The following is a 27,066-nucleotide window of genomic DNA, read 5'->3' as shown; positions in this document are numbered from 1 at the left end:
CGATATTTTAAAAAAATAACAAAAACGAAGCGGTGAAAACTACAACATTTGTTGCTCCGCGCGTGGGCGCAGACAGAAGTCGCCGCGCAGAGGCCGCCGGGACGACGCCAACCGCCGCCATTTTTTAAAACGGTCGGGGCCTTTCCAGCGAAGCGGGAAGTCGCGTCCAGCGTCGTTGACGGTAAAGTAGAAAGTTTAATGTTTAATGTTTAAAGTTTAATGTTTAATTCCTCTTAAACTCGAGTCTAATTCCTCTCGAGCGTAGCTTCGACGGCACCTTCAACGTTTCGTGAAGGATGGTTTCGCAGCGGCTAGGTCCGCGAGGAATGGGAGCACGAAGCGTTGTTGTGTGTGGTGTGTTGTGTGTGTGGTGTGTGTTGTTGTGTGTGGTGTGTGGGGTGTTGTTGTGGTGTGGGGTGTTGTGTGTGTGTGTTGTGTTGTTGTCGTGTGTTGTGTGTGTGTGTTGTTGTGTTGTGTGTGTTGTTGTGTATGTGGTGTGTTGTGTGTGTGGTGTGTGTGTTGTGTTGTCGTGTGTGTGGTGTGTTGTGTTGTTGTGTGTGTGTTGTTGTGTATGTGTGTGTGTGTTGTTGTGTATGTGGTGTGTTGTGTGTGTGGTGTGTTGTGTGTGTGGTGTGTTGTTGTGTGGTGTGTTGTGTTGTGTGTGTGTGTTGTTGTGTGTGTGTGGTGTTGTTGTGTGTGTGTGGTGTTGTTGTGTGTGTGTGGTGTTGTTGTGTTGTGTGGTGTGTTGTTGTGTGGTGTGTGTTGTGTTGTTGTGTATGTGGTGTGTTGTTGTGTTGTGTGTGTGGTGTATGTGTTGGTGTGTGTGGTGTGTTGTGTGTGTGTGGTGTTGTGTGTGTGTGTTGTTGTTGTGTGTGGTGTGTTGTGTGTGTGGTGTGTTGTGTGTGTTTGTTGTTGTGTGTGGTGTGTTGTGTGTGTGGTGTGTTGTGTGTGTGTGGTGTGTTGTGTGTGTGTGTGGTGTTATTGTGTGTGGTGTGTGGTGTGTTGTTGTGTGTGTGGTGTTGTTGTGTGTGGTGTGTTGCTGTGGGTGGTGTGTTGTGTTGCTGTGTGTGGTGTGTTGCAGTGTGTGTGTTGCTGTGTGTGGGGTGTTGTGTGTGTGGCTAAACCACAGCGAGTTAGCACTGTAGGTGTGAATGGTGGAGCATCTTGCCTCGTCAATCTCAGTCGATCGGTCACGTGTCACCTGACCTGGGTCAGTCCTGCGACCTCCTGCCAACGTACGTTCCGACACTTCACGCGTGTCCTTAACGTGCACCTAGCCTGGCACAGGCGCCGTGGTGACGTCGCCGCCAGGCGGTTGTTGTGTGCCTGGGGAGCGGTGGTGTAGTGGTTAGCGCCACTGCGCTACGAAACCCGGCCACCCGAGTTCGATTCCCACTCACGGCCACCAACACCGGTGACGATTAATTATCTTAACCCGGTCCTGGGTGACAACCCCCCCCCCCCTAGGTCGACTCGGCCTCAAATGAGTTACTTGGTGCGGTGTGTAAACATCGCCACTCACTGGGGAGACAAAGGCGGCCGGGCATGTTCCTGGCCACCCACCCCCTCGTGTGGTGTGCCGTGCCGGCTTTCATAGGTGCAACTCGTTAATTCTAGATTTGAAGCTTTCGTGATTCTACGGATTCATATTCTTAGGTTTTTTCGGTAAAGTCACGTAGGTAAAACATCAAAATTTATGAAAATAAAATAAAACAAAAATCACGACGTTTCGGAGGCAACACAAGTCTCCGTCATCAGGTGGGACCGTCACATCTTGAATCATGGCCTCACTTGATGCAGCTAATTCGGCTGTGACGGTCCCACCTGATGACGGAGACTTGTGTTGCCTCCGAAACGTCGTGATTTTTGTTTTATTTTATTTTCATTAATTTTGATGTTTTACCTACGTGACTTTACCGAAAAAACCTAAGAATATAGCAACTCGTTAACATCACTTGCCCCGACAGTCTGTTAAAAGACTGGTGGTGTCTACGGTATAATATCGCGACGTTTCAGGCAATGTCCCCTTCAGAGCACCCGTGCCACCACTTTCCAACGCAGCAGCATCGGCTGATAATGCATTTAAGTTAGGCGATGATCGTGACTTTTGCAACGTATCGCGATGATCGGTGGTTTAGTTGGTCTTACAAGTGGTAATTTCCCGACGAAAATGTGAATAAGTAAAGAGCCCCGAGTCTTGATTGAAATGCCAAGAAAACGCGAATATCTCTTGTGTAACAATTGTAAGCGTATTGTGAAAAGTTAGGGTTCGTTACATGTTCTATCATGTGATAGTGATGTTTTGTGTCGAGTTATAATACAGCAAGTCTGTTACAATACAAGGATTTAGTTACAATTGGCCTGCGATATAATTATACATTTGGATCCAATTACAGTTTAATGAGAGATTATAATGACAGGAATGTACAATATATAGCACAATGCAATTTCAGTAAAATTATTATGTAATTATTGCAATCATGTAAACCGTGATGACGTGCAATGTAGTATGCAGTTGCTCTGAAAATGCTGTTATACGTTTTAGTTGTAATGTAATACTGAATACAATGTCAGTATTACATTGATACTGTGAACGTGATGAGGTGTAATGCAAAGTTCTAATTTCTCTAATGATGCGATTGTACATTTGAGTCGCAATGTAATTCAAAATAGTCACAGTATTAAATGTTATGCGTTGTGCGGCATTAACACCACAAAAAGTGCAATTGTAAATGTTATGAGTAATAATGCAATACCATTTTCAGTAGTGCAGTTATTGAACACGTCAATCTCAATTGCAGCTTGTTACATTGTTTACCTTATACCCTCCCCAGTAGCATCCCAAGCTTTTCATGGCGTTCCTAGCAACCTGTACTTTGTTTGAGTGCAACGGTTTCTTAAGAGTACAGTATTGGCTGCGTGAGGACTGAGCGTTATCTCAACAATCCGCAGCAGCAACGTCCAGTGTGTGTGTGTATAACATTGATAATAGTTAGAGTCCTTTGTCAATCCACTGCTGGATGAAGGCTTCTCCACAGCCGTGTCGGTCAAGGAGGTTGTTTGACAATACGTGACCACACTGCTCTTTTGATGGTTGATGAAGCAAGGCACCCAAGCCCGATTAATTTGTCACTTACGACTGATGTTAGTCTTTGGTTGGTAATTTAAATCACGTGGCTGGATTCATAGCTTATATATACACGCTTCAGCAAAATTCATTGGGTATTTTTGCATGACATCAGTAGGTGACACGGTGAGAGGGGTAATGGAGGAGCTGAGTTTCTCGGAGGAGGATATTCGGAGCCAACTCGCTGCCCTCGGCTACCATAACGTGTCCCAGGGGAGGCTGCGCGAGTTCCAAAAAGGTGAGACTACTTCTTAAAATATCGAGCACCATGCGCTACATTTCTGAAGTGGTTTCTGGTTGTGTTTGGTGATTTGCTCGATCCTGTGAGAGCTCCCAGCACGTGGGTTGAAACATTGGACATCATGCTGAACAACAGGCAGTACAAGCTGAATTCACATCAATTAATTAACTATTTTTAATTGACCAGGTAAGGCCCACTGAGCTATATAGCTATTTTTCAGAAGTGACCTGGTCACATGATGGCTCAATGAAGTGGTTTATCATGTGGAAATTTATAGCAGACAAACACTCTTAAACACATGTTTCTAAATGTGAAGGGAAAAACTTGAGGACCTGGAGAAAATCCACGTGACCACAGGGAGAACATTCAAACTCCAAATATATAGGCTTCAGGGTTGGAATTGAACACATAACCTCCTGTATACCAGGCGAGGTAGTTAACATCTCGTCACTGTTGTTTAGATAAGGCTAACTTAAAAGAGCTATCTATCTCGGAGTGTCATGCTCAAAAGTCGGTGACGAATAGTAAATCGTGCAAATGTGATTTATATCGGCATAAACTTTGCACAGCCAAAGTTCATAATCATTACAATGCTTCATGGCTTGGATACATCAGTCAGTTTCTTCCTAGTTCACAGGGATAGTTGTGTGTTCTGTGTTGCCAGAGGTGCATAATCACAAATAATTAACTAAACACGTCCTTCGATTCCACTGCAAGGGAGTGTTATTGAGGAAATGTATTTTTTGTGCTATACGGTGAATGAGTGGCATTTAAACTATAGAGAAACTGGAAGTATGACCACTGAAATGTTACCACCCCTCTATTTTGGCATTAGCTTGGTTGATTGCATCTCTGGGCTGCTTGACAAAATTAGCAATTACTATTTGTGTACAGCTGGAAACTTAACACAGACAAATATAAAATCAGCTTGGGAACGTGAGAGCAAGCTTCCTTTGAATGCATTCTAAGAATAATACCCTTTGCAGTGGTCTGTGAGGCATCTTAAAGTTAAGCTCATGAAGCAATATCGTCATTGACCTCGCGTCCTCTGCAGCGTCCGCTGCTCCAATCCCATGCAGTGACTGCAGCAGTAAGACCCAGACACATTATTACGAGTAATATAAAATAATCGAATACCACATTCATATATTCATCCCAGCCTATGGCCAAATCACCTGGAATGTGGCCGTTGGCATCGGATCTCGGAAGCTACGCTGGTTTTGAGCCTGGATAATACTTGGATGCGTGACCACCATGCACACAGAGGTTGTTGTTGTTGTTAAAGGCTGCTTGGCTGCAAGATTGATTGCAGAGGACGGTTTTATAAAATAATACATACAGTGAGGGAAAAAAGTATTTGATCCCCTGCTGATTTTGTACATTTGCCCACTGACAAAGAAGTTATCAGTCTATTATTTTAATGGTAGGTTTATTTGAATAGTGAGAGACAGAATAACAACAACAAAATCCAGAAAAACGCATGTCAAAAATGTTATAAATTGATTTGCATTTTAATGAGGGTAATAAGTATTTGACCCCCTCTCAATTAGAAAGATGTCTGGCTCCCAGGTGGCTTTTATACAGGTAACGAGCTGAGATTAGGAGCACACTCTTAAAGGGAGTGCTCCTAATATCAGCTTGTTACCTGTATAAAAGACACCTGTTCACAGAAGCAATCAATCAATCAGATTCCAAACTCTCCACCATGGCCAAAGAGCTCTCCAAGGATGTCAGGGACAAGATTGTAGACCTACACAAGGCTGGAATGGTCTACAAGACCATCGCTAAGCAACTTGGTGAGAAGGTGACAACAGTTGGTGCGATTATTCGCAAATAGAAGAAACACAAAAGAGCTGCCAATCTCCCTCGGCCTAGGGCTCCATGCAAGATCTCACCTCGTGGAGTTGCAATGATCATGAGAACGGTGAGGAATCAGCTCAGAACTACACGGGAGGATCTTGTCAATGATCTCAAGGCAGCTGGGACCATAGTCACCAAGAAAACAGTTGGTAACACACTACGCCGTGAAAGACTGAAATCCTGCAGTGCCCGCAAGGTCCCCCTTCTCAAGAAAGCACATATACATGCCCGTCTGAAGTTTGCCAATGAACATCTGAATGATTCAGAGGACAACTGGGTGAAAGTGTTGTGGTCAGATGAGACCAAAATGGAGCTCTTTGGCATCAACTCGCCGTGTTTGGAGGAGGAGGAATGCTGCCTATGACCCCAAGAACACCATCCCCACCGTCAAACACGGAGGTGGAAACATTATGCTTTGGGGGTGTTTTTCTGCTAAGGGGACAGGACAACTTCACCGCATCAGAGGGACGATGGACGGGGCCATGTACCGTCAAATCTTGGGTGAGAACCTCCTTCTCTCAGCCAGGGCATTGAAAATGGGTCGTGGATGGGTATTCCAGCATGACAATGACCCAAAACACGCGGCCAAGGCAACAAAGGAGTGGCTCAAGAAGAAGCACATTAAGGTCCTGGAGTGGCCTAGCCAGTCTCCAGACCTTAACCCCATAGAAAATCTGTGGAGGGAGCTGAAGGTTCAAGTTGCCAAACGTCAGCCTCGAAACCTTAATGACTTGGAGAATATCTGCATAGAGCATTGGAACAAAATCCCTCCTGAGATGTGTGCAAACCTGGTGGCCAACTACAAGAAACGTCTGACCTCTGTGATTGCCAACAAGGGTTTTGCCACCAAGTACTAAGTCATGTTTTGCAGAGGGGTAAAATACTTATTTCCCTCATTAAAATGCAAATCAATTTATAACAATTTTGACGTGCGTTTTTCTGGATTTTTTGTTGGTATTCTGTCTCTCACTGTTCAAATAAATCTACCATTAAAATAATAGACTGATCATTTCTTTGTCAGTGGGAAAACGTACAAAATCAGCAGGGGATCAAATATTTTTTTCCCTCACTGTATGCTACCATTGTGCTCCCATGCTGTTCTCTCTGCCTTCATGCTGTAATGACCAGCGTGACGTATGTTTAAATTACGCCAAGACCCGCATACTGTTGAACCCTCATCCAGCATCATATTGACCAAAAGAGCTTTACCCGTAACATTTTATTTCCACGGACTTAATGCTGATGAGATCTATCAGCGTGAGATCGCAATGAAACGCTTCTTTATGAACACCCTCTGCCTCTCTTGTTGAACCATATGTAACCAACCGTGCTAATCGGAGGTGCAAAATATCTCTTGCCCTCTGTGCAGACCTGCAGCAGTTGATCCAGCATGAGCGGTCACGGTCGGGATCGTCCAGTGCCTCTGTGAACGGGCACAACCCCTCATTGCCATCCCGTGGTGCCATCCTGCCTGCACATGGTACATATGTTCGCTCGGCCGCCGTGTTACGTCCACTAGGGCGTCACATTCTTTTCTGTTGTTGATCCTTAAACCTCTGTGGCTATTAGCTTTGACAGGTGGCGGTTATCCTTTTGTTCACCTGCACACAAGATGATGACGATGATTAAAAATTGAAGAACAGTGGTCCACAGTGGCGTGAAGCAGACAGCTCAGACAAGTTGGAGCTTGATCCAAAGACCTGCCATTTGGCAGAGGATTATAGAAAAGAGAGATCAACACAGTAGTCTGCATCTCGAACAGGTGTTGTTGGATCTTAATCCTCGTAAATGTATACTTGAATACCCACGTTTTCAACAATGGTTGAAATGCGGTGATCAAATTACCTTGAATCTCATAGGCGCAGCGTAGTTTATTCCTGCTGCTTCCCTTTAAGCATTTATAATCCGCTAGTGCCATTTGAAAACTATAAAAAAATATTTTTTATTTTACCAAGTAAGGCCCACAGAGCTAAACAGCTCTTTTTTCAGAAGCGACCTGGCCACAAATGATAGCTCAACGAGGTGGCTTATGTGGACATTTATAGCAGCCAAATACTCTAAATGCATGTTGCTAAATGTGGAGGGAAAAACCAGAGGACCCGGAGAAAAATCCACGCGACTACGGGGAGAGCGTGCAAACTCCAAATATACAAGCATCAGGGTCAGAATTTAACCCACGACCTCCTGTATATCAGGTGAGGTAGTTAACATCTCGCCACCGAAATGGGAAATGTATAAAAAGTTAACATCTCTTCCTCTGGCCGATTGCCAAGATATTTGTTTAAAATGAAATACTGTAGTATGTATGTATGTTGCACTTCTTTCGCACCATACAAAGTCAACCATGCTAATCGCAGGTGATTTTGACGTTTAATTTGTATACCTTGCCGGCAAAGTATTTTTTTTATCAGACCCACACCCAGCCTATGAAACACAGATGTTTCTGGAAGATGTTGATTCGTATGGCTAATTGATAGATGCACTTAAATATTTCCTTAATATTTGTTTTGCTGCATAAAACAAACATTTGTTCATTTACCTTCAATCTCTGGGAATTCCTTGTTCTGCAGAGAGGGCTTGGCTCGAGCCTGATTCGAGGCGGCCGCGAGTGAGCCGGAGTGAAGTGAGGGACCCGTACATACGTCACACAACGCACGTCCCACGAGGCAGCTCCCCCACCACGGGGCTCTCGCCCCTCCACGCTCCGAGGAAGACGCAGCTGCCCGCGTATGAGGGGGACCCGCAGATCCCGGCCACCAATCATAGCTCACCCGAGGAGCCTTCCTTTGTTGACAGCAGGCGCCCAGTCTCCGCCACTGAATTCAGGAAACCTGCGATCAAGCGCAAAGTGCTCAGGTGTGTTCAACATCGTATACAATACATGTGCTGGTGCTATGTCTGGACAATGAGCGCTCATAATAATTGGCCTTTAAACGCTGTCATCTCACAAGGTCTTGCGACGCTTGCGACGCAACAATCCATCTAGTGCCTCCATGTAGTTGCTTTGCTCCTCCGCGGTGGATGTCCTCTCAGGCATGTGTTCTCTTTAGCAGCCACTGTTGTTCGTCTCAACCACCGTCACTTCCACCTAGCGACGGTGTCGCTAAGTTGTGGATGTTCTCTAATCCATGTGTGTACCTCTTCCTGTCTGTCAGTCTTTTGCCAAGCATAGACCTGACTATTTATCTGAAACATTTTAAGCTCTTGTTAGTTTTTCTTTCATGTCAGCTAATATACCCCAATTTAAAATGCTCTTCTTCAGCCACAGATTTATAGGCCTAGCGCAGTTATTGAAGGTGGATGAAAATCGTAAAATAGAGGTAATGAGAGCAGGTTGGAGTACTTTTGGAAAACTGGTCTTAACCCTTTTCCATTCCGATGGAAGAAAAACTAAATTAAAATAACTTTATCGGTACCAAGGCTCCCACAAGGCCATGCGAGAGGGAGTGTGGCACAATTTGGCGCCAGCTATCATAGTGTGGCCGTGTCGCTACAGTTATCTTTGGGGAGTACAATGTATTTAAAAACAACAGCGCTATGCCTCAAAACAATTAACGGTGAACCGCTTGCACGTTCCCAGATTCAGCGGTGAACTGGACCAACCCTGCAACTTGCAGACGTCTTGAAACGGGAAAGGGTTAATAGTGAAAACCAACAGCAACGTGTAGCAGACTTTAAAATGATTGAGCAGTATGTGCACTGCAAACGAGCTCCCAAAATGTGACGTTTCACTCGATTTGGCCTTGGATCATTCATTTAATATTTAAAGTAGATATACCCTATTCCTTATGCCGAGACCTGTAGCTGTATATATGTGTGTAAGCCCATGTTTTAGGAGGATAAATACGTAACATTTCAAAATAAACGTATTTATTATAAGTTGAAATATTGTGGCATTTGTTGCATAATTTTGTGAACCGTCCAAGTATGCAGTTTGTTCCCCTATAACGCATCTTGTTTTCATAACGCGAATTGGATATTTACGCGATGAATGTATTAGGGAACACATTTTTTGTAACGGGGATGCGATATGGATTGAAAGCAATTGAGAATTATGTCACGTGAGTCGGAATAAGCAAGGTAGCATCATCACACAAGGCGTTGGGATGCTGCTGGATGCTTCTCAATGTTACCCACGCGCCTCCATCTTTGTTCAGCCTGCGTACGCATCTCACGTGTTATCACGGACTTGCTTTACCCTGTATGATATATTGTTTATTATAACGCGATTTTTCCATAGCGCGGTGTTCTTCAGGAATGCAATTTCCGCGTGATAGAACAGACCGTATACTCGAACGTTATATATATTTCACTAAGGCTGTATTGACTGAATGGTGATCGTTTTTGCTCTTGTCATAGGAGGTATAATGGAGAGGTGCAAGTTTTTGACGAGTCCACGGCGACAGAAAGCGATGCAGGTAGTGTTTGTGTACACGGAGTGTGCGAAACGTTTACCCACGAGGTGCTGTCACTAACTCTGTAATGATATATACATTCACATTTTTTTGAAAAAATGTCTTACACTCGTGAATTGTGCATTGTGAGAATCCGTGTCCTGTTTTTGCAAATTGCATGGAAAAGATAAACCCATGCTCGGCCAATGCATAAACAACGATGGGAATGGGACGGAAATAAATAATATAAAGTTAAATGAGTTAATACAAATGTAACAAAATCTTGGGTCATCGACACTTTTAATTATAATTTTACCTCCCATAATATGAACGAGTCAATGGCAGTTGCTTGACTCGTGCTGAATTGTCAACATCCCTCGCCGAACATTAGCAAAAAAAAAAATCTTCATGGTTTGGGTGAAATCTTTGCGTGAGGGTGAAATCTGTTAAGTAAATGTGTCGCGCTAAATTGCCATCCGTCACTGGTTCACTTGCAGAGACGACAAGCGAGTTTGAGTTCAGGCAACCGCCAATATCCCTGGAGAGTGACTCCGCGTCGCAGAGTGAAGAGAGTGAGAGAGCAGGCGGTGCCCGGGGGCGAAGGGAAATCCAGACTCGACTGCCACCCTCACGGGTGAGTGCGCTTTTTGTTTGCAGCTGTCTTACCACTTGCATGCTCTTTGTTATTGCACGACTACACGGGTATCGTTAATATGTATACGTTATAATAATACTTTCATACTGGTAGTAACCTCCTGGTTACACCAGCCCACAGGGGATTATTCTGTCTGTCCCGTCGTGCATCCAAAAATGGGAGGGGTGTGGCTGGGTGGAGAGGGGAGGGTGGGGAGGGGCTGGGTGGGGAGGGTGGGGAGGGGCTGGGTGGGGAGGGGCTGGTCACCCCGTGGTGTCCTTATAAAACTCAACGTTTAACCTACTCACGCCGGCTTGTGCCCGCCCTCACAGTCGGGCATATTTGCGGAATACACCACGCCGCCGTTGACCCTGGCCATTGACCGAGCAACCCAACGTTCCTACCAGCTCCCTCCGCAGGAATGTGTTTTTATATCGCGGCATTCATGCTGATAGCATGCCATTACGCTCGACTTGTTCATTTTCACTGAACAGAAGGAAACTGATTAGAGGCCCACAACTGGCAAACAATGGATTGCATGTAAATAGCAATATTAATGTGCATGCATTTTGAACTTCTTTCACACCGTACGTAGCCAACCGTGCTAATCGGAGGTGCGGGGAAGGACAACAAACTAAGGACAAAAACTGTTTTAAAGAAACGAGTTTTCAATCTAGATTTCAAAGTGCATAGCTCCATTGGCTTCCTAATATTGGAAGAGCATTCCTGATAGCCGCAGAAGTGCATCTGAAAGCGCGTGATCCAGTGACCATCTCTGTTCGATGGCTCGCCAAAAATATGGAGAACACAATCATGATTGTCACCGGTTTAAACTAAGTGACCGAATATTCCAGCTTCCACCATGAGGCTACTTCATTAGCATCATGAGTGTTGCCTCTCGAAGCGAAATCAAGCTAAAATACAATACTTTTATACACGTACCACAGGCTGTCCAGCATGAGTGTAAAGTTCTGTTCATGAGAAACACGTTATGTTTTTCTTTGGCATCCAACCGATCTCACCTACACATTTTAATAGATCGATGTAATGTCATCACCAGTGTGCTCTTGTGGTGTGACCGATCATGATTTATGTCAATGTACCTATTAACGGAGCTTAAACTCGTAGGACCGCCTGGGAGATGCAGCCTAGATTAGAGTAACTGCCAGGTGGGTTTTGGTTTTATTTTGCATCTTCCTGTGTGCAGAAAATATGTTGTTTTGCGTTTTGACATCTTTGACTCCTGTGTTGTCCTTCCCAGTGGACTTGGAGATCGGCGAGTGAGGATAGAGCTTCAGTCCAAGATCATCCACCCTCCTGTAAGTGGCTGGAATTCTTATGCCAGCGTTTAAGAGTATTTGAATGCTGTATTTTTCCACATATGCCACTTAGTTGAGTTACACTGGTCAAAAAAAAAAAATTCTGGCCTGGACTTTTGCAGCTGTTTTAGACTAATTTCAGGGTGCTGATTCCAAATCTGATCTCAGATTTGCTCTATCACATCTCATTTTTGTGCTATCGGCATACCCCATTTTCATTGATTTTACCCGAAATTAACTCTGTCACTTATGATTGCAAGTTGTTGCGAGTCAGTGACTGCTTTAGTGTTAAAATATGGTGCTGTATTTTTAGGATAGTGTGTTTTATAATATCATTTTATGTAGATATCCACATTTATTAAATATTTTTCTTCTGCAGTTTTTATTGAAAATGCAATATTTGATATCTCAAAAACCTGATGTGATAGACAAAAACTGATGCCAGATTTGGAATCAGCACCCCAAAATTACCTTAAGATCGTTGAAATACGTTATGCCAGAAAAGAAAAAGTGTGTTGACCAGTATTATCATTTGTGGCCAGGTCGCTTCAGAAAAAGAGCTATATGGTTTAGTGGGCCTTCCCTTGTAAAATTAAAATTGTGAATAATAGTTAATTGACACGTGTTAAAATAGTCCCTGTGACTCTTTAGTGTTGATTTGAGCTTTCAAATAAACTTTACAGCACATATACATGCATGTATACTGTAGATTTGTGTGTGTGTGTGTACATTGTTGTGGGTTCATTTAGCTATTTATGTTAACAAAAAAATGTTTTACCCATTTTATGTAACGTCGAGCGGGGCTTATATCCTGAACCATGCGTTTATTCACCGTGTATTGTAAGAATGTTGTCAACCCCGAAGAGACGCAGGGCCCAGTTGAGCCCAAACTGGGATTTGAACTTTGCTAGCCATGTGCTGTAATCATTGCGCACCACCTTGGTTGGATGTGTTGTGTTTAATACAAAGTGGTTTTTACACTTTACACGGCTGTGTATTTGCAATGAATGCTGTGTGTGTGACAAGTTGTTTTCTTTCTAGTCATCAGACCCCAGATGAATCATCCCCACACAAGAAACTTGAAAAAGACCGACCCCGTTGCAAAGTAAGCAATAATTCTGACGTTAAAGTAACGTATGTGCTATTTTGTAATGTGTCTGTCAATCACAATTTTTAGCCCTTCAATAGCATGGATAGACATTAGTGACATTGTAGTCTGGGTCACATGAATGCATCTGCAGGGCTATCTGGAAAGGTGTGAAGATAGATGATTGGCAATGTTTCTCTTTTCTTTTAGTATTGTTAACTTGTATAACAAAAAATTCCATCACCGCTCTTGCAAAAATAGAAGCGCATTGAATGTAAAATCTTTTTGCAGATATTTACAGTACAAGCAAGAATGGGAGAATTTTAAACCGCCTGGTGAATGTAACCGAAAGAATCTCCGTTGGAACATCCGGGTAGGTGGCTTGACGCAACTCCTTGGACGGATACGTTGTTTTATTCTTCATTATCGGCGGTGTTCATTAAAAAGGTCTTAAAATCATGATTGTAATATCTTGTCACGTTTCAGGAACATATGCTTTACAAAGAAGAACCGCTTCCTGTAAGTATTTCCGTTTTTAAAGTGAAATCTATAATGTTGTGAATTTTGTATTTTAAATTACTGCATTTGGATAGGAAGTGCTGTTTTCGTAGTCGAGGCGTATTCAGGCCATTGTTAAAAACAATTATTTAAGTAAATTTGTGTTTGGCAATGTTACACGCCAACTTGTTCAAACCAAGAAGTGATACATCATTACACTGCTATATAAACTGAATCGCAAAACTCGTGACGACAATAGCAGCCGGGAGCTTATTGTGTAGGAGCTATGACGTGGGAAGTGATGCATTTCATTGATGGCAACGTGTTCATGCAGCAACACGAGGACTAATGATGTATCACAATACGATGCTTAAATTGGCAATTCAACCGATGAACTTGAATACAGGAACAAATGTCATGCAAGTTACAGTTTGGTGCCGTCATCTGTGATGATCCCCGCACTTTTCTCAACACCGATTTCTTTCACCCTGCCCGTCGACACGCAGAGACCCCAGCGTGTCTTCGCCCCAAACACGTACGTGGTACCGACGGAGAAGAAGCGTTCGGCGCTGCGCTGGGAGGTACGGCACGACATGGCGCGGGGAAACGCGCCGCAGTCATTCTACTGCCCCCTCTGATGTGCGACTGTCAACGGCGCGCGCGCGTCTCTCTGCGTTGGCGAGGCGTTGACGTGTCTTAACCAAGAATCACCTGTGTGGTTTGCAAGAGATTTTGTCGAGGGTAAGCCTGTAAATAAAATGGTTTGAAAGCAACTATTCACTTGAAAAATTAAGTTGCGCTATTTATTTTTTGTTTATTTGTTTTGCATTGGAAACGATGGGTTACATTACTCCTGGGTGGATTTTCGACTGTCTTCTGACATTGTGGCATGTTATTTGTGTACTCGTTTTAAGTCCCATCATTTCAAATGTACAAATTGTTCATATGTTGTCAGTTTTTAGTCGGTTTGGCATTGACAATGGCTTGTAGTGCAGCAAGAAGGAGAGATCTGCAAGGGGGCAGGTGTAATTATCAATGTTTCACCTACAAAACCTTTCATTTCTTGAGCGAACAAGGTGGCATTTATATTGGTTCTTTCGGTAAAGTCACGTAAAATGAAAATAATATGAATAAAACAACACCAATAAAACAACACAAGCAATCATCATCAGGTGTGAAAACCACACCTGATGATGATTGTTTGTGTTGCAATCGAAACGTGGTGAGAATTAAATTGTTTTATTATTTATTATTTCCCTTCTACGTGACTTTACCGAAAGAACCAAGAAGATGAATCCCTGCAGTCACGAAAGCTTTAAATCGAAATTTAAGGTGGCATTTGTCTGAAACTGTATGGCCAAGGATATCTGTATGCTGTAATAGTTTTAAATGTTGGCACACGTGGGTTATCTTTAATTCAGAATACAATATTGTTTCTAAATATCGTACATGAGCATCTAATTGTACTCTGCCTTGCGAAATTTGATTTTTGTGGCGAGGTTTGTGTTTGCACACGTGTATCCATGCAGTCTATTTTATAGAGAATAATGCTCTGTACAATGGGGGAATCATGTACATCATGAATTCTGTTTTAAATGTTTTTATATGTTGTGCTTTTTTACGAATCAAAAGATAAAATTGCCTCGTTTTTCTTGGAGGCCTGGATCCTTGCAGTCTGAGATATTTTGATATGAAGTTAAATAATAATCATTTATAACTGAATGCTCTGGATGTGTTTGTGCCAAGTATTTTGTGTGATGTGCCAATAGTGACTGACTTCAAAATTAAATTACACTTCATCTTTAAGGCAGACTTTAGACATTTTTCCTGCTCCTGTAACTATGCAACAATATCCCATGGTTTTTAAATAAAAAAAAATCTTTTGAAATGTTCAAGCTGTCTTTGCCTACGCTTTCTGGTTTATCATGGTGTTATTTTACATGCAATTTTTGTCCTTCACAATTATTTTTAACATGTATACATCCGCCATTGCGGCACCCCCTATTACCTGGAGAGGTCCAAGTAGAGCCGCTTTGTCGTTTTCATTTTGTATGGGGGGGGAGGGGAGAATGCAGGGGCAAGATGGCCGAAGCCAAGCCAGACATGTTAACTATGTCCATTCTTTCAGGACTCATTCCCCCACCAGTGGTTTCCACCTCCTGTACTCTGGTGACATCTGTACAGGGTGATTGATAGTTGTAGTATGGCTGCTTGGGCCTCTGCCAGCACATTTGTACATGCTGATCACAGGCATCAATCAAGGTGAGATTTGGCCAAGCCATCCTCTGTGGACCAAGATTAATTCTTAAATAGATTTTTGGTCTGCCAATTATCATAAGTCACTGCCTGGTAGCAAGCAATGACTAAGCTTATTATAGTAGCAGAGTGGAAAATTTCTGCCCCCTACTCTGTAGGTCACAAGTGACTTGAAGAGATTTCAGGTAGCTCTTATTGTATCCGTTTCCATGGACCATTCTCCAACACGAAGGTTTGTGCCGCCCTGTGAGAGATCAAAATTAAATTCTCAATTGAGATAAAAGTTGTAGGAAAAGAAACTGGTTTCGTTAATAAAGTGTTCCCACTTTTCTGTCATCCTTGCACTACACAGCAATTACTGTTTGGTGGTGTATCTTCTTGGTTCTTTCGGTAAGTCATGTATAAGGGAAGTAATAAAATTAAAATAAAACAATAAAATAATTCACGACGTTTCGGCCACAACGCAAGCAGCCGTCCTCAGGTGAAGACCAGGTCTGTCGGGGGGACAGCGTCTGAATGAAACACCACCACGCTTGGAGTGTATATTTAAGCTGGGTTGGAAGGGGGGAAGGTTGCCTTGTATCCTGTTGGCATCACATTTAGGGGCAACATTAACGTTTTCAACAGAGAAAATTACCTTTTTGCCACTAGCCAACGTGCATGCATCCTTTGTCAAGCACCTCCGTGCTGTAAACGATAAGCTCACTTCAGTGGAAATTTGGGGCAATGTAACAAGTATGAACAAATTTCGATTTAAAGCTTTGTGACTGCAGGGATTCATCTTCTTGGTTCTTTCGGTAAAGTCACGGAGAATGGAAAAATAAAACATAAAACATATTCTATTATTTTATTGTTTTATTTTTATCATTATTTCCATTCTACGTGACTTTACCGAAAGAACCAAGAAGTATGAACAAATTGAACGGTAAATTTGTGTAAAAGTTTTGCCTCGGAGACGGGCACAGCATTTCCAATACATCAATACACAAGCCTCGACAACAGCAACTTGAACGGTTTATTTCATATCGAAACATTATTTACAACATGCATGAACGTACAACTTTCATGACTTGAAGTCTGACATAAAACTTCGAAAATGCGAGTAAAAACAAAATTCCTCCTGCAAGCATTGGTACTGTCTTGTACAGTTTAAAATTGTTTTTTTCGTGGCAACTATTCAGCACTATGCATTTGAAAGCTGATGATTGGAAATCTTGATCCGGCTCGCCTGTTAGCGATTTGTCCTGCTTGTGATTCGATCAAGTCAAAATTGTATTAATCATTTCCTTTTCTCAACCCTGACGCCTGTTGTAGATTTGGAATTTGCATGTTCTCCCCCAAAGTCATGTGGATTTATCTCCAGGCCCTCGGGTTTTTTCTCCACACATTTAGAAACATGCGGTTTGTATTTTTAGCTGCGATACATTTCCACGCAAGCCACTTTCTTGTCGAGCTCTCATTCATGGCCAGGTCGCTTGTAAAAAAAAAGCTGTATAACTCAGTGGGCCTTACCTGGTTCAAAGCGCGGTGCAATTTAGTGGCATCGAGTGGTTGTGCAGGTCACATGAACTACCACGCACAAAAGAAAATGTTTTTTTTGCACGCACACAATTGGATGCTTGTGTCGTGAGCTTAATAGATTAGTCGACGATCTCATGCTTCATAAACACCCGTACTTCGTGACTGCTGCGTTACGAGTCAAGGCTGCGTTATTCTCGTCATTCAATGACGGCTTTGCTCGTTTCAAACACAAGTCTCTCTCCGCAACTGCTAATGGTTATGAATATCCTAAGCAATGAGGATCAAGCTAAACCAGCAGTTTAGACCAAGAACAGCATGCTTATTTTGTCCCTTAGTACCGTGCGATTAGATAGCCAAAAAAGCAGTCATCTAAGCAATGAACACACCTTCGTAAATGACCAACACGAATTGCAATTGACCAGTTCGCAACGAAATTGCACGCACAAATCTACAGCAGCCTTTCACTTTAAAATACCACGGTAATGTGCGCTTTTTTGTTTTGAGTTATATTACAAAAACACCACAATGTAAAATGTGTAGAACCATGCAGAGGGCAATGTTCATTTGGGTTTATGCCTCTGCCCACATGCCCACCTTGTCATAACCGTTAGACATGACCACAACTGTGACACCATCATGCAATTACTTTCTGTTCTGATTGTGCCATTGAGGTGTGGTGTGCATGCTATTACGCTCTGATATGAAACTCGGTCCACAACATCCGATCCAACACTTGTGTTTTGCATCTACAGTAAATGTCAACAAAGCCAATGTCTGCTGTATTTCCATCAAGAAGTAGAACCCAGTGTATTGAAATCGAAATATGGTGATCCATATGTAGATACACCAAAAGTAATGAGGGAGATGGAGAAGACTTCACATCGCAACAATCTATTGTAATCCTCAGTCTCTCAAACCAATCTCAATACACCAGAACATTTTTTGATTTAAAGCTTTCGTGACTGCAGGGATTCATATTCTTGGTTCTTTCGGTAAAGTCACGTAGAAGGGAAATAATAAATACAAATATAAAACAACAACAAATTCTCACGATGTTTTGACTGCAACACAAGCAATCATCATCAGGTGTGAAATCCACAGCAAGAAAATTTGAAAAAAAGTGGCGGTTTGTCCTAACGTCAGCACCACAGACAGCGATTTGGCAGTTGGCCAGATGGACGAGTCCATCTATATTCGGACCACATTCCACTTTCTGCTCCCCCCTCCTCTTGTCCGAACATAGATGAACTCGTCCATCTGGCCAACTGCCAAATCGCTGTCTGTGGTGATAACGTTAGGACAAACCGCCACTTTTTTTCAAATTTTCTTGCTGTGGATTTCACACCTGATGATTGCTTGTGTTGCAGTCGAAACGTCGTGATAATTTTTATTGTTTTATATTTATATTACTTTATTATTTCCCTTCTACACCAGAACATCTTCATTGCTTTCACAACATCCAATCACCTTCTGAAAAATGAATGAGTATTAGACATCAGTGGGCCAACTATAACAGGTCCCTGTGGGGTGGGCTGGTAGGAACGAATAACCAAAGAATATAAACATAATGTATTATTACACTTGTTTAGCCAGGAAAGCCTCACTGAGTGTAAAGGTTTTTGTAGGGTCCTGCCAAGTGTTTGCAGTAGGGGGCGATGTTGCTACACCTAATCGGACGAAACGAAGGTAGATTTTGAGGCCTAGTTCTAGGCTTTAGGCCTAGCTGTAGGCTTTAGGCCGCTGTGAGTTAATTAGTAATTTAAATGTTTTAATTATTAATGTAAAAGCTTTAAATGTAAATGTTTCTATTTAAAAACATCAGGGAATGTAACATTGTTAAACATTAACTCCCTTTCACACACGCGGGGGTACGATACGAAGGGAGAGTTTGAGGCCTAGTTCTAGGCTTTAGGCCTAGCTGTAGGGTTTAGGCCGCTGTGAGTTAATTTTTTATTTAAATGTTTTAATTAAAAACTATGTCAGGGAATGAGTTATTTTTTTATTTAAATGTTTTAATTAAAAACTATCTCAGGGAATTAAAAAACTATCTCAGGGAATTACAAGGGAATGTTACACTTGTTTAGCCAGGAAAGCGTCACTGAGTCTAAAGGTTTTTGTAGGGTCCTGCCAAGTGTTTGCAGTAGGGGGCGATGTTGCTACACCTAATCGGACATCGGACGGACAGACGATATAATCTATTGTAGGCTGGTTCACTTCGTTCCTACCAGTAAATGGATCACCCTGTATAAAAGCCATACACAAAGAAACAATTTGACAACTGAAATGTAAACCCAAGTGTGTGTGTGCGCAGACATCTTTACTTAATTTCCCTTCAATGTTAAAGCTTCACGAGTGCAAATACTCAAAATGACAATTCCCTTAACAATTAACGACGACATCGATTGAGATTTTACATACAGTATATGGATTTGTGCAATTGAGTTGTAAGGGATACTACACAACTCCACATTGAATCATTCATAAAATAAATCGAGTACCTCTTAGTTAAAAAAATCAAGAAAAAGTTGGGTTTTTTAGGATGTGAAATGTGTAGGACGTTTTAATTACATCACTTATGTTTCGCATGCGATACGAGATCAAAGTAGCACAGTCTTTCATGTTAATGATACCAGAGCGATTTAAACAGGGTTGGACGCTAAGTTATATACAGACTCAATAACCCACACCGCAGTTACTTTTCTGTATTCATGCCAACTTATTTCCAGGGTAACAAATAGGAAGTTAACTTGTGCGCTCATAACCATTCACCTCCAACACAGCTGGCTTAAAAATGTCGCCATACCAGGCCATTATCATCAGCCATGATAACTCCACTGTTGGATGAAGGCCTCCCCACCCCCCACCACGGAGTTTAGCGTCGCACCAATAAAGCCACTCATCGACACCCTCGCCTGCCATTGACCACGCTGGACCACGCTCGGCAAGTCTCCAGTTGGCGGAGAGGAAATAAAGGGGGGGGGGGGGGAGTGGTGTGCGGTGGCGCGGGCGGAGAAGCGTCGGTCACCAGACTCCGCACTTGGCCTGGAGATCGGCGAGCGAAGTTGGGCTGATGGCGTACGGGGAATTCCAGTCGCGCAGGAACACGTCCCGCAGCTGCTCCTGCACGGTGACGCCGCGTCCCACGCTCGCCGTTTGGTTCACGAGCAGCCCAACGCCCGCCGTGTCGCTGAAGTAGTCCTCCGACCAGTTGGAGGTTCCTGCGGCGATGGCGCGCACCAAAGGCAATTTAGGATTACCCCCCTTACATTCAACATCCACACGCATGTACAAGGATCCCACGTATAGCACTGAACAGACTACTGGGGCAAGTGCTGTTAGCTGCGGAGGCCAGCGCTGCACGAGGGGGATAGTTGGTACACACCACGTCCGGCGGACTGTCTCCCCCAGTGCTAGCTAGTGCTTATACACTGCACCAGGTACTCAATTAAGGCCAAGGCGACCTAGGGGAGGCCCAGGACTGGTTTAAATATTCGACACTCGGTTGAGCAGGAATCCAACAAGTCCCCAGGTTCTTAGAGCAATGCGTCACTGCTCCCGCAACACTCGTTTACATAAAAATATCCCCCGTATAGCTTTCACAGACTCTCAGGGAAAGTGATATTAGCGAGTAGCACCTATGAAGGCTGACACGGCACACGAGGGGGTGGGTGTCCAGCACCACGCATGACCGCCTTTGTCTCCCCAGTGGCGATGTTTACACACCACACCAGGTACTCATTTGAGGCTGAGTCGACCTAGGAGAGGCCCAGGACTGGTTTACATAATCGTCATTGGTGTTGGCCATGACCAGGAATCGAACTCGGGCGATTGGGTTCATCGCGCAGCGTGCTAACCACTGCACTATCACTCCCCACAAATGTGTGCTGGTACACGCGTGTATGCATGTGTGACGGCCTCCCCCACACCATGTGGTTTCGTGGGGGTAATTTGGCCATACGTCACCACGCTGGCTTGAAGATGGGGGAGCATGGGCGTGGGAGGTTTGATAATACAACCGCAGTACAATGGGTACCGCTACACTGCCCTCTGGTGTCTTTCGTACAGCTGATGTCGATGCAGAGCAACAACAACAACAACAATTTCACATTCAGGCGGTCAAGCCAGATAGAACCGCGTCAGGAGCAGCGGGGTGTAGCTCTGTGATGTCTCCTTCGTGCCACATCACAGCGGCGCTGCTGCTGCGTCGATAGGATAAGACCAAGGGGTCAGCAACCAAAGTAACGAGTTATTTTTGTTCGAATTTGGTAAAGAAAAACATATTTCACAATGCATGTGGATACAAGGCAGTGGTCCTTCATAAATAACGTCGTGAAGCAGTCCTTCAGGAACCGTAGGTCACCGCCCCTGGATGAGACCAATACAGCATCAAGAGACAACGCTATTGATGCCACCACCTCGTCAGTTCCTTCATCCCTGCTAGATCCTACAGCTAGTGCAGCGCCTGCACCTGGGCTTCAAGAAATTACAGCCGAAGGAATTCCGATTGCAGTGTAAGCACCTGGCGTAGGGCATTTCCTGACAAGAGCCTCACAGAGGCCATTGGTACCCACACCAGGGTAAGGTGGTACACGGAAGCAACCGTCTACCCAAGTCACCTGAGTGTCCAGTACACCCATGAGATGCACAACACCCTGGCAACCGTCTACCGAGCACCACATCTATAACTGACACGTGAGCGTATATAAATGACGTGCACATACACAGCCCTTTTGTCAATCGACTGCTGGATGAAGGCCTCCATGCGCAGCCATGTGGAGAAGCAGTGGGAGTTATTTGACCGTGCATGACCATGCTAGTGATGGTTGAAAGCATAGGACCGTGGCAGCACTGAAGTACAGTACAACATTTCACTGTAAAGCTTTCGTTACTGCAGGGAGTCATCTTCTTGGTTCTTTCAGTAAAGTCACGTAGAAGGGAAATAATAAAATAATACAAATAACACATAATACAATACAATTCTCATGACGTTTCGGCCACAACGCAAGCAGCCGTCCCTAGATGCTGTCTTTCCGACAGACCTGTTCTTCACCTGAAGACTGCTGCTTGCGTTGTGGCCGAAACGTCGTGAGAATTATTTTATTATGTTTTATTTTGATTATTTTATTATTTCCTTTCTACGTGACTTTACCGAAAGAACCAAGAAGATACAGTACAACAGTGGACTTTGCTGCACCGCCACCCACTGGCCACCACCCGATTTAAATGATGCATGACGAGAGTAAGAATTCCACACGTGAGGCATGTGGTGGCGCTGTCCGTACCGATGTAGGCGATCTTGTCCGTCACCATGTACTTGTTGTGATTCACACGGGCGTATGGGATCTTCTTCTGAGCCTCCGTCGAAGGCACGATGAAAAATTTCTGCCCCATACAAATGCACACACGCACAAAACCAAATGGCAATGATCCTACATTTTTGGCCACACGAATAAAAAGAATAACTTCAACTTGTAACGCGCGCATTGTTCGCTCGCTCCCGTAGAGAATGGCTCGGGAGGCACGAGGAAGAACCACAGATAAGTGGAAAGGTGATGAGCCGCCACTAATGTTTTTCCCAAGCTCTGCGGTCCTCTCGATATCAATGTGTTATAGACCAATTAGTGAGTGTTAACATGCAGCAGAAAAACTCGTGCACCTGGGAGAAAACCCACGTCTACTTCTGTGAGGGGGAAACACTCTAACATATCGAAGGAACAGGTTGCCTGCACATTTTATTGCTGTACCACCTTCTTCTGGCGAGCCAGGGTACGAAACCTCGACGCCCACAGAAGTGGGTTTATATTTCGATTTAAAGCTTTCGTGACTGCAGGGATTCATCTTCTTGGTTCTTTTGGTAAAGTCACGTAGAAGGGAAATAATAAAATAATAAAAATAAAACATATAATAAAATAATAATAGAATATTTTATTACGTTTTATTTTTATTCTTTTATTATCAGACGCTGTCTTCCCGACAGACCTGTTCTTCACCTGAGGACGGCTGCTTGCGTTGTGGCCGAAACGTCGTGAGAATTATTTTATGATGTTTTATTTTTATTATTTTATTATTTCCCTTCTACGTGACTTTACCAAAAGAACCAAGAAGTGGGTTTTTCCCAACATTTGTGCGTTCCACCAACCCTCGCGGCCTCCATATTTGCTGCACGACATTGCGGGCACTACCACTGCCCAGCTAATATTAGTGTTGTCTCATACAAACTATTTTACTTTTTATTTTTACCAGGTAAGGCCCACAGCGATATTGCTCCTTTTTCAGAAGTGACCTGGCCACAAATGATAGCTCAACAAAGTGGGTTATTGTGTGAAAATTTACCCGTGCCAAATATTCTAAACGCGTGTTTATAAATGTGGAGGGGAAAAACTAGAGAAACCAGAGAAAAATCCATGAGACCAGAGGGCGAACATGCAAACTCCAAATATACAGGGTTCAGGGTCGGGATTAAACCCACGACCTCCTGCAATACCAGGCAAGGGAGTGAAGATATCCTAAACCTTTCCAAAGCAACAATAACGTGGACATATACAACCCTGCTGATAATTATGCAAATTATACGTAAAGGAAAAAACAGGACTACAAGAGAGGAAAATTTATTTCAATACCAACGATACTATAAAAGATGAAACAATGAATCAATTTGTTAGTCCAACCCTATTACATAGCAATTCCATCAAATCACTGCAGAGAGGTGGGTTCGTTACATGCCTCATCTACCGGATTTTACTGTAAGCCTATACGTGCGTATGCATCGCCACAGCTTCGAGCTTATGATGGACAGCCCAGGACATAATAGGCTTGGTGTGCGTCTACTGGGCAATTAATTACTTTCCCGCCTCGTAAATCAATGATAGTCACACCAAGATGGCACAGCTGAAATCTGGGTCCGATCCAGGCAACCGCCTCTGATTATTCCGGATTCTCAAGTGCAGCGAGTTACCAATAAAACAAACAACTAACCCATAATTGTGGTCCTTGGCTACATTCCATCTGTGAGAATTTAAATAAGGGTTGTACAATCATGCGACAAACATTACTCGAACAATTTCGGCGGTAGCTCAATGATAGCTGCTTCTGTGTGCCGTTCCCAAACACCCCCGTGCTTGCCGAGAGATGGAAACGGATACTTCATCTCTTGACGCGATCGGCATAAGGTTGATGGACAACGACAAAAGTATATTGTAAAAGAAAGCTCAAAAAGAGTGAATGTGGCATTCACAATGCCTCTAGCGGCTGTGGCTCATGTGCTTTGTTAACAGCAGCAGGAGCAACCACCGCGCGCGTGCGTGCGAGCGTCCGTTTGCCGTCGCTCCCCGCGACGCCAAGCCCCTCACCGTCTCGATCTTGCCGTGTTTCAGGGCGCCGCTGAACGCGCTCAGCGACTGCAGGAAGGAGAACATGGCGAGGTCCGTGTGATTCCAGCAGCTCGCCATCACGCGCACCTGCACGCTGTGCTCAAACGCCGCCTTGCGCAGCGCGTCGTCAATCTTCGGCCAGAACCTTGCCGGGGCGACGACAGAAACGTAGCGGTTAGAACGCTGCGTAGCAGATAAAGCACTGCACGTTGCGCTACAAACTAAACTCTTTTGTATTTTACCAGGTAAGGCCCACTGAGCTACAGTAGCTCTTTTTTTTCAGAAGCGACCTGGCCACAAATCGTAGCTCAACGAAGTGGCTTATTCACGTGGACATTTATAGCAGCCAAATAATCTAAACGCGTGATGTCGATTCTAAATCTGGAGGGAAAAAACCGAAGGACGCGGAGAAATATCCACGTGACCACGGGGAGAACACGCAAACTCCAAATATGCAGGTGTCAGGGTCGAGATCGAACCCACGACCTCCTATATACCAGGCGAGGTAGTTAACATCTCGCCACCGTATAACTCTGCATGGAGGTTGCCAATACAAGTGCTATGCAGGCTGTTAGCCCGCTTAGCTTCTGAGATCTGACGAGATTGGGTGCATTCTGAGCGGTTTTGGTTGCAGGCTTATTGGGTGGCACGCTTACCTGCGGTGTTTCTCATAGCGCGACGTGGGGAAGTAGTCCATGACGGCGACGTACACAAACTTGCTGGCGTGGTTTATCTGGTTCACAATGGCCACCAAGTCATCGGTGCGGCCCGTAGCACACAGTGACATTGGGGAGCTCTGTGTACACACACGCATGCACCGTCGGGGTCAATGGTTTACCCATTAAAACACATTCCTGCGGAAGGAGCTGGTAGGAACACGTTGGGTTGCTCGGTCAATGGCCAGGGTCAACGGCGGCGTGGTGTATTCCGCAAATATGCCCGGCTGTGAGGGCGGGCACAAGCCGGCGTGAGTAGGTTAAACGTTGAGTTTTATAAGGGCACCGCGGGGTGACCAGCCCCTCCCCACCCAGCCCCACCCAGCCCCACCCAGCCCCACCCAGCCCCACCCTCCCTACCCAGCCCCTCCTCTCCCCACCTAGCCCCTCTCTCCCCACATAGCACTTCCCTCCCCACCCAGCCCCTCCCTCCCCACCCAGCCCCTCCCTGCACGACGGACACAATAATCCCCTGTGGGCTGGTGCAACCAGAGGTTCCTACCAGTAAAACATTACTGCACACAACAGAGGCATGTGCATATCTCGCAGAAGACAGTAATGTTCTGACCCGCCCCTACTGAACATCTGTGAAAAAGAGCTTCATAGCTCATCGGATTCCTCCATGTATAAATATTTTGCATCTCTCTTGCGTTGCCCCTGCACCTGGGTGACAAACTCTTTTATTATACAAGGGAAGGCCCACCGAGCTATTTAGCTCTTTATCAGAAGCGGCCTGGCCATCACAAATGTCAGCTCAACGAAGTGGCTTATCGTCAAGTGGCAATTCAAAGCGGCCAAACGCCGAACGCATGTCGATTCTAAATGCCACCGAAATTCGGCGATCGCGTCACGACGGCCGCGGCACGAGCGCCGCCGGGAGCTCACCGAGACGTAGACCTCGGCGGGCGTGCCGTTGAGGCGGACGTGCAGTGGCGTGTGGCGGTTGAAGGATGTGCTGAACTGCGAAGGCCACACGGCGGGGATGGTTTTCTGACCGGCCAGGGCGCGGTACTGCAGAAAGATCTTCTGCACGTCGCGCGCCAGGCAGCTGCAGTTGTACACGACGGCGCCCAGCTCCTTGACCTGCCGGCACCCGCACAAAAGGCACGTGGGGGAGGGTGGGGGGGTGGCGGGCTCACGGGCCCGGCAGTTTGTAGACGAGATTTTGACTGATGTACATACGTACGTGTGTTGAACTTGTGGGGAGCGGTTAACGCGCTGTGCTACGAAAGCGGCGACCCCAGTTCAATTCCGGTTCGCGGCCAATACCAGTGATGATTATATCTGAACGGATCCTGGGTCTCCCCTAGGTCGATTCAGCCTCAAATCACTACCTGGTGTGGTATGTAAACATCACCACTAGGGAGACAAGAGGTGGACATGTGCGGTTGCTGGCCACCCACCCCCTCGTGAGCTGCTCCGGCCTTCATAAGTGCTCGCTAACAGCACTTGCCCCTACAGTCTGGTAAGCCGCTACGGGGATCTTTGTCTTTTGTGTTGAACTTCTTTTGTACTGTACGTGCTAATCGGAGGTGCGGGGGAAGGACGAGCTAAAGACAAAAACAGTTATTAATAAAAGAGATTCCAATCTCGATGTAAAACTCCTTTTACCCACATCGACATGGGAGTCACTGCTCATGGATCCGACCATCCAAGCCCCTTATTATAAAATCGACTTATGCAACATGAACCGTTACGTGGGAATTAACAGAAACACGATGAATACGAGATTGGCTCACTTGAGATTAGATCATATGCAGGAGCGAGACCGATTGCTGCATCACACAGGACCATGGGCTATTGGTGACAGGAGATAGATTACGGCCGATGGCACGGATGATCTGGTTCCTCTTCTTCATATGACGACGACTGATGCCGACGGAGAGCAGCAAGTGTGATTTCTAATTGAGGTGGTTGAGCCAGATAATGACGTCAGGAGTAGCGGAGCGCAACCGCGGTGACGATGCCTCCTCCGTATTTGCGAATCTATGCTCCACGGTCTGTTCTGGGCGGTGACCATCGGTCGCGCACTGCCAGAGTTTT

At 44.7% G+C, this 27,066-nt stretch overlaps 2 protein-coding genes across 4 annotated transcripts in view; one reads left to right on the top strand and one right to left on the bottom strand.

Annotated features, from left to right (window-relative positions):
• The first annotated feature begins 81 nt into the window (after positions 1–81).
• On the top strand, positions 82–15,014 carry HYLS1 (HYLS1 centriolar and ciliogenesis associated). Of its 3 annotated transcripts, none has more exons than XM_061551377.1 (11): positions 82–181; positions 3,243–3,365; positions 6,598–6,708; positions 7,799–8,084; positions 9,588–9,646; positions 10,120–10,256; positions 11,518–11,575; positions 12,617–12,680; positions 12,954–13,035; positions 13,149–13,181; positions 13,667–15,014. In XM_061551377.1, the coding sequence occupies exons 2-11, from the start codon at positions 3,266–3,268 to the stop codon at positions 13,796–13,798; spliced, it is 1,062 nt and encodes a 353-aa protein (XP_061407361.1). In that variant the 5' UTR covers positions 82–181; positions 3,243–3,265; the 3' UTR covers positions 13,799–15,014. The 3 variants fall into 3 exon arrangements, with proteins under 3 accessions (XP_061407361.1, XP_061407362.1, XP_061407363.1); XM_061551378.1 differs by having other exon boundaries at positions 127–181; positions 3,246–3,365; XM_061551379.1 differs by lacking the exon at positions 82–181 and adding an exon at positions 3,038–3,055.
• A 1,403-nt stretch (positions 15,015–16,417) lies between these two features.
• LOC133342290 (5'-3' exonuclease PLD3-like) overlaps positions 16,418–27,066 on the bottom strand; it is a 34,336-nt gene continuing 23,687 nt past the window's right edge. Inside the window, exons 7-11 of the mRNA XM_061551362.1 lie at positions 25,909–26,106; positions 24,964–25,103; positions 24,287–24,452; positions 22,220–22,319; positions 16,418–20,155 (exon numbers count right to left, since the gene is read on the bottom strand). Coding sequence (XP_061407346.1) covers positions 19,959–20,155; positions 22,220–22,319; positions 24,287–24,452; positions 24,964–25,103; positions 25,909–26,106 — 801 coding nt within the window. The 3' untranslated portion in view covers positions 16,418–19,958. The remainder of the gene's footprint in view (positions 20,156–22,219; positions 22,320–24,286; positions 24,453–24,963; positions 25,104–25,908; positions 26,107–27,066) is intronic.

This window comes from Lethenteron reissneri, chromosome 14 (genome assembly GCF_015708825.2).
Source record: "Lethenteron reissneri isolate LAM-NWPU_2019-01 chromosome 14, ASM1570882v1, whole genome shotgun sequence".
NCBI lineage: Eukaryota > Metazoa > Chordata > Hyperoartia > Petromyzontiformes > Petromyzontidae > Lethenteron > Lethenteron reissneri.
The sequence above is the reverse complement of the archived record's forward strand: the minus strand, read 5'-3'. Positions and strand labels throughout refer to the sequence as shown.

Bases quoted from the DNA above. Each gene is read 5' to 3' on its own strand.
- HYLS1 (XM_061551377.1), top strand. From the start codon at position 3,266: ATGGAGGAGCTGAGTTTCTCGGAGGAGGATATTCGGAGCCAACTCGCT. The intron at 11,576-12,616 runs GTAAGTGGCTGG...TTTTCTTTCTAG, and splicing joins CCAAGATCATCCACCCTCCT to TCATCAGACCCCAGATGAAT. The intron at 13,182-13,666 runs GTAAGTATTTCC...GTCGACACGCAG, and splicing joins ACAAAGAAGAACCGCTTCCT to AGACCCCAGCGTGTCTTCGC.